General features: G+C 36.2%; 1 protein-coding gene across 1 annotated transcript in view; it reads right to left on the bottom strand.

Moving 5' to 3' along the window:
• The window catches only part of LOC135213985 (uncharacterized), a 96,234-nt gene extending 84,957 nt beyond the window's left edge, over positions 1-11,277 (bottom strand). The window contains 1 exon segment of the mRNA XM_064248062.1: positions 8,333-11,277. Within this exon segment, the coding sequence (XP_064104132.1) occupies positions 8,333-10,608 (2,276 nt within the window). The 5' untranslated portion in view covers positions 10,609-11,277.
• Between the last annotated feature and the right edge of the window lie 293 nt (positions 11,278-11,570).

The raw sequence follows: 11,570 nt of genomic DNA, 5'->3' as shown, positions 1-11,570 counted from the left end.
TTATTTATCTATGTATTTATTCATTTATTTTCTAATTTATTTATTCAGTTATTTACTTATTCGTTTATTTATTTTCATATTTATTTATTTATTATTTTATTTATTGATTTTCGTATTTATTTATTTACTAATTTATCTTTTTTAATTATTTATTTGTTCATTCATTTATTTATTTATTTTCCTATTTATCATTTACTAATTTACCTGTTTATTTATTTATTCATTTGTTTATTCAACTTTTTATCTATTTATAAAATAGACTCTTATCTATTTATTTACTAATTCATTTATTCAATTATTTATTTATTTATTTATTTATTTACTTATTTATTTATTTACTAATTTATTTACTCATTTAATTTCTGATAAAAAATCGCCAAAATAGTATGGGTCAAAATATGCAGTTTCTTTATGCCTTTTGAAAATACAAAAAAAATTAATTTCAGAGAAAATAAAAAAAAATAATCCCTTATTATATAGATATAAAATGTTCAGTTTTTATGCATTTTGAAAACAAGAAAAAATACATTTAATTTCGAGGAAAATATTAAACAGAAATAGCTTAATAATACAGAGGTTTAAGATTTGCAGATTTTTAAACATTTTGAAAATGACAAGAAAAAAAGAATTTAATTTCAGAGAAAATATCAAATTAAAATATCGCCCTAATACAGAAGCTTAAAATTTGCAGATTTTCATGCATTTTGAAAACGACAAGAAATAATAAATTTAATTTCAGAGAATATAAAAATCGCCCATTTCAGAAGTCAAAAGCATGGATAATTTTTACTCACTATTTTTGTTCCGCCCTTTTTCGGATATTTGCTCTCCTCTCTCTCTCTCTCTCTCTGTCTCATCCTCTGGCTCTCTCTCTCTCTCTCGTCTCTCTCTCTCTCTCCTTTTTGTGGTATTTGAAATATTTCTCTTTTTCAGTCCCCCCACCCTCTCTCTCTAACACCCTCCTTCTGACTCACTCACACACACACACACACACACATACACACACACAAAAGCAAGTCTTACACTGCAACTCCCATTTGCATTTAAGAATCCCCCCCCCCCCTCTCTCTCTCTCTCTCTCTCTCTCTCTCTCTCTCTCTCTCTTTACCCAAAAAGAACTCTGGGTCATTACCCATACTGACAGTCGTAAATTGTCGTGGTCCAGTGATTCTTTGGTTAGTGCGTTTTATTTGCCCAATGACAGAGAAAGATGAATTGGTCTGAGACCGCCGTTTTTCTGCTCTCTCTCTCTTCTTCGCTTTGGTCTGTAGACTATTTTAGGACCTGGTTAAGATTCTAAGAATTTTTAAATTATTTCAGTAAGGTTACATTAGTGAGGTTGCGAGTGTTCTGTTAAGAATACTTGAGTGGGGGTGGATACAGTATGTATATACATAATACATACGTGCATAATTGCAGACGTAGTTATGTAAATGACTTTTTAAAGCATATATATATATATATATATATATATATATATATATATATATATGTGACTATCTAAAGCATTATATATATATATATATATATATATATATATATATATATATATATATATATATATATGTATATGTATATGTATATTTATATATATATATATATATATATATATATATATATATATATGTATATGTATATGTATATGTATGTATATGTATATGTATATGTATATGTATATGTATATATATATATATATATATATATATATATATATATATATATATATATATATATAAAGGGTCCAGGAATCCACCAAACATTGTGAAGAATATTTTATTAGGAACGTTTCATACTGTTTCAGAGTACATCTTCAGCCTGAATTATAATTGTGACAATTTAATTAATAGTAAAATAATACATTAGATAAAAGACTATCGAGATAATAAGTTAATTAAAAACCTTAGAGAACATTTAAAACAAGCAATAGACTAAAACTAGAAATATGGTAATTAAAATTTACCGAGATAATAACTGCTTATCATTTTTGGATCTAAAGATTGTTAAGGAAGATGATAGACTCAACACTACCATTTTTAGGAAACATACATTTTCGGGTTTGGGTAATAATTTTTATAGTTTTTTTTTTTTGAATTTTAAAATTAATGCCATCTCAACCCTGGTTCTTAGAGCTAGGAAATATACCTCAAATTGGCATTTATTTCACGAAGAAATTGAATTTTTAAAGAGGTATTTTATCAAAAATTCTTATCCAGTAAATGTTTTTTATAATGTAGTAAATAGAATTTTAAATAATAATTTTTCTGAGCAAGTTCCTTCCTATGATGTTAAGAAGCTAGTTATGTACTGTACCATTCCTTTTACATATAAAAACAAATTAGGCGAGCGAATAAGGAAAACAATCATTGAAAGTGAAATAGGTTGTTTAAAAATTAAACTTGATTCCTGTCAACCCATTAAAAATTGGCACATTTTTTTACACACAAGAAAAACTACCACCGTTCATGAGATCCGACGTCATTTATAAATTTAATTGTCCGGGTTGTCCTGGTATTTACGTCGATCGACCAAACGCGGTTACTAAAAGTGAGATATTCTAGTCACTTGTGTGTTAGCTACAGAACAGGACAACGAATAACAAATCCAGAATTATCCAATATCCGTAACCACGCCAAAATATGTAAAATTAATATTGATAAAACACATTTCTCAATCATTGAACAGCACTCCACAATTACTTAACGACACTTGAGTCATTATACATCAAACGACTGGTTCCTTCTCTAAATGCTAACGTGGCTGCTGCCACGTTGCATTTAGCATAACTGAGATCTGGGCCGAACTGTGTTTTCAAATCATTCCCTTCTCTACTTTTACTTAGGGTACTTGTCCTCTCATTATTTGTATTAAATGTTTCTGTAAATTTTAATTACCATATTTCTTAGTTTTAGTCTATTGCTTGTTTTAAATGTTCTCTAAGGTTTTTAATTAACTTATTATCTCGATATTTTAGTCTTAATGTATTATTTTACTATTAATTAAATTGTCACAATTTATAATTACAGGCTGAAGATGTACTCTGAAACAGTATGAAAAACGTTCCTAATAAAATATTCTTCACAATGTTTGGTGGATTCCTGGACCCTTTTTAATGCTCTCATCTGATTGAATATATATATATATATATATATAATATATATATATATATATATATATATATATATATATACTCACGAGGATGACAAAATTTTCTCAATTTTATTGCTGTTACTCTATAATGAAAATTAACAACCAGGGAAATGGCTAAAGAATAAATGTTAATGGGTTTTGTCGTACACATACACACACAAACACAAAAGATGGCACACACACACACACCACACACACACAACATATATATATATATATATATATATATATATATATATATATATATATATATATATATAATTCACAATTGTATATATTCCACTTTTTCTTTCAATGTTACTATATTAACCAGAATAAAATTTTCAAAAATCATGATTCTGAATAACACATTATGGGAATTAGCGCATATGTACAACAGCGTTGGAAAAACTGTATCGTCGCTTACTCGGGGAGGAAGCCTACAATCTGCTTTGTTGTTGTGGCTGCTGTTGTTGTTGCTGGGGGATAGGAAAGGTCTGTGGTAGAGCGTAAAAAAGGTCCGATCAAGGTGTTTTGCTTCGAGTTAAAGACACAGGAGTTTTAGGATAGGATGGTTATGATTTATTCATTAGAATGATAATGTAAGAAATAAATGTGCATGTTAAACAGTACAGAACAAGTATTTCTAATAAAAAATAGCGTATTTATTTTAATTTTCGTTGGTGAAACAACGCTCTATATGACCATAGATTTTAGCACGTTTCAGTTTACGTTAAAAGTTAGGAATATAATGTTTAAACTTATGCGTGAGGGAAAACTCTTGCACGCGTCCCTGTAAGCTGGATATCGGATCACACCTTTTCGTTATTATTTCTATTATTATTGCTCACAAGAATAAAAACCAAAACGCAAATTCTCGTACCTCTGACATCATCGCCAGAGATGTATATAACCTGCCAATTTCCTTGTGGCTCGGCTAGTCTCTCATCTCCTGTCTCCCAGAAGTATTAAGCTCTTAAGAAAACTTAAAACCTGGTTCCTTCTTGTCCAAAAACTCCTTTGTAAATACTTCTTCTTCTTCTTCTTGATGACTTTCCCCCAAGAATTCCTTATCATCTCTCGATACTTTCGTCTTGACTTTATATATATAACTTTGAAAAGAATTCCTCCTGCGTTTTCGATACTTTTCTTATCACTTCTTTCTTCTTCTTCTTCTTTCTTCTTCTTCTCCACGTGAATGGAATTCTCATCGGGCACAAGCCAGAGAGAGAGAGAGAGAGAGAGAGAGGAGAGAGAGAGAGGAAGCTCCTCTCGCTTCTCTCATTCGCCTCAAAAACCCATGTTTAGACTTTTATCGGTTTCTAGATAACACAGAACAATGCTACTTTCATATCTTCCTCTTTCTCTCTCTCTTTCTTTTTCCTTTACCCTCCTCTTCTCTGTCTCCTCACCCTCATTCTCGTTCTGTTCCACGTCTTCTTATTTACCTCTTGAACGAAACCCAGTGCAATTTAAGTTGAGTTTTGTAAGTGATGGAAGTGACAATCGCTTCATGAAACGGCGAGAGAGGTTCTGAAGACAAATAGAAGGTATAAAGAACTCTTAACAGCGATTGCAGCTCGTAACAGCAGCTGCAGAGTACAATTCTCTTTATAATTCTTAGTCGTTTCTGCAACTGCAGCTTGGAACAGCAGCTGCAGAACACAATTTTCTTTATATTCTTAGTCATTTCTATAAAGAATTAAAAAAAAAAAAATATCACATTTTTAAATATCTTTTCCACAAATAGCTCGATCGCAATTCCAGCTGCCTCTAACAGAAGCTGACTTTATACCAGCACGTACTCGTGCCCCGTAGAGGTGCCCTGATGAGTTGTACAAAGCGTGAATAAAGTTTACAAAGTGTTAAAAGGTAAAGGGAGCCTGGTGTGCATCTCAGGACTCACAAACCAATTGAGACATTCGATAAACTACTCGAATCTCTTTTTTTAGAACGCTTATCGACGTAACTCACGACTTCAACCCAAGTTATCCTATTACAGAAATTACGAAGGGAGACCTTGAACTTCGGTAGCTCCTCCTCCAACCCCATCCCCCCACCACCACGAGGATTCACCCAAAGGATTTAACCGCAAGATGAGAAGGTAATCCTACACAGTCAAGGAAAATAAAGAACGATTTCAAACCGTATGAAAACTGTCTCATTGGCTCGGGGAAGGCGCCGTGAAACGGCAAATTGGATTATTATCAAGGCTCTCTGAAGTCCGGGGATATAACATTCCTTCTTCGCTGTTTGGGAAGGGATCTATACGTTCGGGGGTTTCCCTTGTTTATATATATATATATATATATATATATATATATATATATATATATATATATATATATATATATATATATATATTACTAAAATGAACTCATTTAAAGGTTTTGACTTTTTTAGGATAAAAATTCTGTTAGAAATTGTGCAAATGCACAGAACAATTGTGTAAGTAATATAAAGTTCATGTATATGTATATATATATATATATATATATATATATATATATATATATATATATATATATATATATATATATATATATCAATTATGTATTCATTATTGACACAAATAAATAGTATTCTTAGTAATAACTTTGTTAAAGATTGAAGAAGAAACCCGCAAAGCTACTGTGCATAACGTGTTTACTTATAAGTATTTACATTTAATTTACTCAACAGTCGAGTACTTACAGGCCCTATCTGTGGCATTATTATTATCATTATTATTATTATTATTATTGAATCAGACGTGGAAGAACTCTTCTCTGTAAAAGCTTGTTATTAGGAATATGTCATTGTACTTTACATTCTGCTGAATAATTTGTGCACAGAATATGACAGGAATTTATTTATAAACGAATCTTAAACCATTTTAATCGGAACATCGACAAGATCTCCAGACGTTACTCCCATCTGCGAAGTCGCCTTTTGGGATAACTTGGCAACTTGGGAAGGCTTTAAAGAAAAGCTTTAATTTTGGGGGCCTGTGGGGCTGGGGGAGGTGGTGGACCAACACTGCTCTTTCCTCTGCTAATTTGGGCGAGGAGGAAACTTAAGGACGAAGACTTTGTCCATTAAGTTTAGTCAATGCGTCAGTTGGAGATTGGCAGGTAATTTCTCGATCGACCGAGAGGCCAGATTTCAAAGTATTGGGATTTCACCAGATAAAAACCTCGTTCAGTTTACTTCTGGGTTGAGTTGAATATAAAATTTTAGGCTAAAGGCCAAGCACTGGGACCTATGAGGTCATTCGTCGCTGAACTGGAACCTGACAGTAACAGGTTTGAAAGGTGTAACAGGAGGAAAACCTCGAAGCAGTTGCACTATGAATCAATTGTTAGGAGAGGGTGGAAAGTAAGATGGAAGGAAGAGAATATGAAAGGAGGAATAGTAAAAGGAACGAAAGTTGTTACAACTGGGTGCCGAAGGCACGCTGCAAAGAACCCTAAGTAATGGCTACAGTGCACCGCATGAAGTCCACTGACGGAACTAACCTCCTACGCGTAGTTTTCTTCTGGAGATGGAAAAAGAAACCCCTAAGTATAACTTAAGTAAAATACTTAAGTGTTAAGTAAAATACTATATAAATACTTACAAATAAGCAAGTTATGGTCGGTAATCTTGTGGGTTTCTTTTTCCATTTTACCAGATGTTTTAAAATGACGGCCATTCTGACTTTCCTTATTGACTCTTGGGTCAACAGAATTTTTTTCTATCTGCATAAAATAATAAAATAAGGATACTTTGAATTTACCAGATGTTTAAAAAGAGACAAGAATTTTGGACTTTCCTTAATTCTGAGTAAACAGGATTATCTATTTATGTAACAAAAAGGATATTCAAGATTTAATATATGTTTAAAAAGAGACGGACATTTGGACTTTCTTGAATTCTGAGTAAACAGGATTATATGTTTATGTTTATAAAAAGATATCCAAGATTTGATATATGTTGAAAAAGAGACGAATTTTTGGACTTTCCTGAATTCTGAGTAAACAGGATTATCTGTTTATGTTTAAAAAAAAAAAGATATCCAAGATTTAATACATGTTCGAAAAGAGAAGATTTTTGGACTTTCCTGAATTCTGAGTAAACAGGATTTTCTATTTATGTAAAAAAAAGGCTATTCAAGATTTAACATATATTCACAAAGAGATCGATTTTTGGACTCTCCTGAATTCTGAGCAAACAGAATTATCTGTTTATGATAAAAAAGGATATTCAAGACTTTATATATGTTTATATTAAAGAGTCAGATTTTTGGACTTTCCTGAATTTTGAATAGACAGGATTATCTATTTATGTAAGAAAAGGATATTCAAGATTTAATATATACTTAAAAAAGACGGATTCAAAGACGGATTTTTGGACTTTTTGGGTTCTGAGTAAACAGGATTATCTGTTTATGTTAAAAAACAAAAGGATATACAAAGAGAAGAATTTTTGGACTTTCCTGAATTCTGAATAAACAGGATTATATATGTTAAAAAGGATATTCAAGATTTAATATATGTTCAAAAAGAGACGGGTCTTTGGACTTTCCTGAATTCTGAGTAAACAGGCTTATCTATTTATGTAAAAAAAAAGATATTAAAGATTTAATATATGTTAAAAAAGAGACGAACTTTTGGACATTCCTAAACTCTTGGTTTTAAACAGGACTATCTATTCATGTTTAAACAAAGATGTTCAGGATTTCTTAAATGTTTTAAAAGGAAGGACTTTGGGACTATCACCGACATTTATTAATTTTGAAATAAGCATAATTGCTTTAAAAAGTCACCATTATGACGTCCTTTCCTTTTGCTAAAGATATACTTAGACTCGAGTGTATGCTAGAATATTCAATATACGGTTTTTCCCTTCGCTTGTAAATGGCTTTCATATTGAAGCAAATTTTACCATTTAGCAATGTTTATCTTCGCCTTGCAAAGATAACATAGAAAAGTGAATACATATTTTATTGTAGACATTGCATATCGTTATCTGACATAAAAATTATCCCTTTTTATTGCCCAATACAATAAATTAATAGTTTTGACGCGACCAAAATATAAACCATTAGGTGATTTATATTAACATAATGTTGGTTAATAACTGCAGATATTAATAAGGCATTGGTAACAGAATATTCGTGTTTCTTGTTCATTACCAAAATAGAAATAACCTGAGATTATGTTCAGTAACTAAAACAGGCACTTACATTTCCAGAGTTCTCAACCTGCATCCATGATCGATCATTTGGGAGACTTTCTGTAGTCTGACAGACTCGTTACACACTACTCTGAGCCCCAAGTCAATATTTACACTCCTCGTGGGGCTGATGGTAGGATCCCCGTTCGCTTCGGGGTTGTTTGTGGGATTGTCAGTGGAGAGGTCGAGGGACCATTTTTGGGTAGCAGCGCTGCCCTCCAGGTCGTACCCGTCATCAGCACCCCTTCCGGGAGAGGTTCCTTCCGGGGAGATTTCGACGGCAGCACACAAACTGTTTTCCGGGACGCACACTGACACCCCGCCGTAATCGTAGTAGTAGTCGTAATAGTGGTCGTAAAAGTAACGACCCGATTCGTAGGTCGCATACCCCTTGAAGTCCTCGTGGTCGTCGCCGTATGTCAGGTAGGGATGGCCGTTCCTGCCGTGGATGGACTGACCCCCACTGACGGGATTGGCGCTGTTGCTCTCGTGGTCTATGTAGTTCTCCTCAATGGCTTGGGAGTCCTCGAAATCAAAGGAATCCCTATTGACTTCCGGATTCTCTTCCCCAGTGGGCAACTCGTTTTCCATGTCGCTTTCAAAGGTCGCTTTTTCATCGGCGATCACTTCTTCGAAGTCCTGTCGCATCGTGGTTTCCTCGTTTGCATGGCCTGTTACATTACGGAGTGAGTTCCTTCCCTCACCCTGCTCCTCTGCTTCAATATGGTCATACTCCCCAGTTCCTTGGCTCGAAAGCTCTGGTCTTTCAGGTCTCTGGTGTGGATTCTTGGGTTCATGCGGCCTTACGTGGGATCTGTGACTTGATATTCTAGATCCAGAAGGCACGCGAATCCGTATTTCTGGTGTACTGGGACCCTGGCTTGACATCTCAATCTCGTTGGTTCGTAGGCTTGACACCTCAGTTTCCAAGGGTTTTTGAACTGATGTCCTAGATCCATGATGTGTCATGTCAGGTTCCAAGGGGTCTTGGTTTGTTATCTCAGGTGTACTTGACCCCAGGCCTGAAACATCATCTCCACTGGAATCGTGACTTGATATACCTGGTACATGTGGTCTCTCATTTGAGATCTCAGGTTTTCGAGGACCCTGACTTGACATCCCAGTTTCGTAGCCTTCAAAATCTAAGCCATCATCGTCATCAAAAAACTTTGTCTCATAGTTTAGCATATCAGCATTGCTGTGAGGGGAATTGCTGGTCTCATAGTCATGGAGATCATGTCCTTGGTCCTGCTCTCGCGTGTTTGAATGATGCAGACCGTGTCCTTGATCCTGTGTTTGGGTGCTCGAATGATGCAGACTGTGTCCTTGGTCCTGTGTTTGGGTGCTTGAATGATGCAGACCATGTCCTTGATCCTGTGTTTGGGTGTTCGAATGATGCGTGTCTGGAATTTCCCTCCAGTGGGGTGGCAACTTGTGTTTCTCAGTTCCAGAGTGGTGGTGGCCATGTCTCTCATTTCCAGACGGGTGGTCTCTTGCCGTTTGCTTTGTCATGTATCCTGAATAATAGAAATCTGAAAATGGATCAAAACTCGCATCTGCATCTTCTGTAAAATCAGGGTCAAGAGGTGAAACGTCCCTGATCCTTTCTTCTGCTGTCTGGGTTTCTGGCACGTTGCTAGTTTCATGTTTTGCTTCAAAGGTGTTTTTGGGATGCTCACCTGGTAAATAGGATGATGGATAATCAATAGATTCACTGGGAGTATGCACATTTATTGTTTGTTCTGAATGAGTTTCATTATACCTTTTCCTTTCGGGTTCAGGAAACGTTGATGAAATGGTATTTGTTGCCAGACTTTGGCCCGTTGCATTAGTGTCAGTAGAGGTATCTTTGACTTCACTGTTGTCACTTATTTGTGAAGTATTTTTATGAGGCAACTGATAGTAATCACTGTCAGTTTTCTTACCTAATTTGTTCTCAGTGGCAGAAGATGTTCTTGTTACCTGTGTAGAGAGAGCAGCTAACAGAAAACTGCTTTTCTTTTGTAATTCCAGAGCATCTCCTGAGCTCACAGTCTCAGGAGTGGTCGCGTGATGATGACCATCCTGTGAATCTCCACGCAAAGCCTCATTCACCACTGAAGGAGTGCTATTTGAAGTCCACGCTTCGGCGGGAGCGATTCCAGTAACGTTTCCAAGGCCATGGCCGACAGATATCACGAGATCCAGGCGACTGAAGAGGACAACCAGAAGGAGAATGCAAGTTCTCAGAGGGCACTTCACCATCGCCGCGGAATGGTGAGACGAGACTAGAAGGGGAGAATTCATATTAACTTTTAACAGGTGGTTGGCTGAGTGGCAGATTCCACAGCACGGGTCAGATTCTCGTCAGACGAGCGGGCAGGTCACCATGGGCTTCTAGCGGCCAAATAATGCCCTGCAGCAGCATCAGCAGCAGGGGATGAAGATGAGGAAGATGAGTCGACCGAGCCATTTGTGGGTGGGGATGGTTATATGGATGCTCGTCCAACAACACTGCTAATTTAAAAAAAGGAAACTTAATTTCTCTCTCTCTTTTTTTTCTCTCACATTTTTCGAGTCACGTTAGGTCGCTCACACTCAGGACCCTCCACCCACACTGGACGAGATTCGGCCCCCGTCGTCGTCGGTGGGTGTACTGCATATGCCAGCGCATTTCGCAGACGCGAGGGGGGGCATCGGCTTTCCAAAGAACGAACTCTTAATTCGATTACCACGACGTCAGGCTGTTTAACAAACGCATCATCACAACTACCTCAAAGACATTCCTTTACATCCCACAGTACAGAGGGGGGTGGACCACCATCCCACGTGACGGGAAAGGACACCACTTCCACCACCACCAACACGAGTTTCGAACTCGACGGAGACGAGACGCAGCGAGCAGCCCAGTCAGTCTACCTGAACGAACTCCTCCGCTCGACGACAGACCCTTCTCCCTGCCGGATCCTTCCTCAACCAAAGTTGGGAGTCTACTGAGTGAACGAAACCATGCCGATTCCCTCTCTCCCGTGCGCCTCTCTCTCTCTCTCTCTCTCTCTCTCTCTCGCAGCTCGGGGCATCATTTCATTCATATCTGCAGCAGCAGCAGCAGCAGCAGCAGCGGCAGGGCTCTGTGTTGGGAAGAGGGAAGTTTTCTGCCAGAGAAATGTTCCGGGCGAATATTTGAATACTTGTCGAAGGGTAACGGAGATGCAGATGGGAAATGGGAGAATTGACGAAACTGGAGATGACAAACGAGACTTGTTTCG

This window comes from Macrobrachium nipponense, chromosome 43 (assembly GCF_015104395.2).
Source record: "Macrobrachium nipponense isolate FS-2020 chromosome 43, ASM1510439v2, whole genome shotgun sequence".
In the NCBI taxonomy this organism is placed as follows: domain Eukaryota; kingdom Metazoa; phylum Arthropoda; class Malacostraca; order Decapoda; family Palaemonidae; genus Macrobrachium; species Macrobrachium nipponense.
Note: the sequence above shows the minus strand (reverse complement) of the source record. Positions and strands in the feature narration are given on the sequence as shown.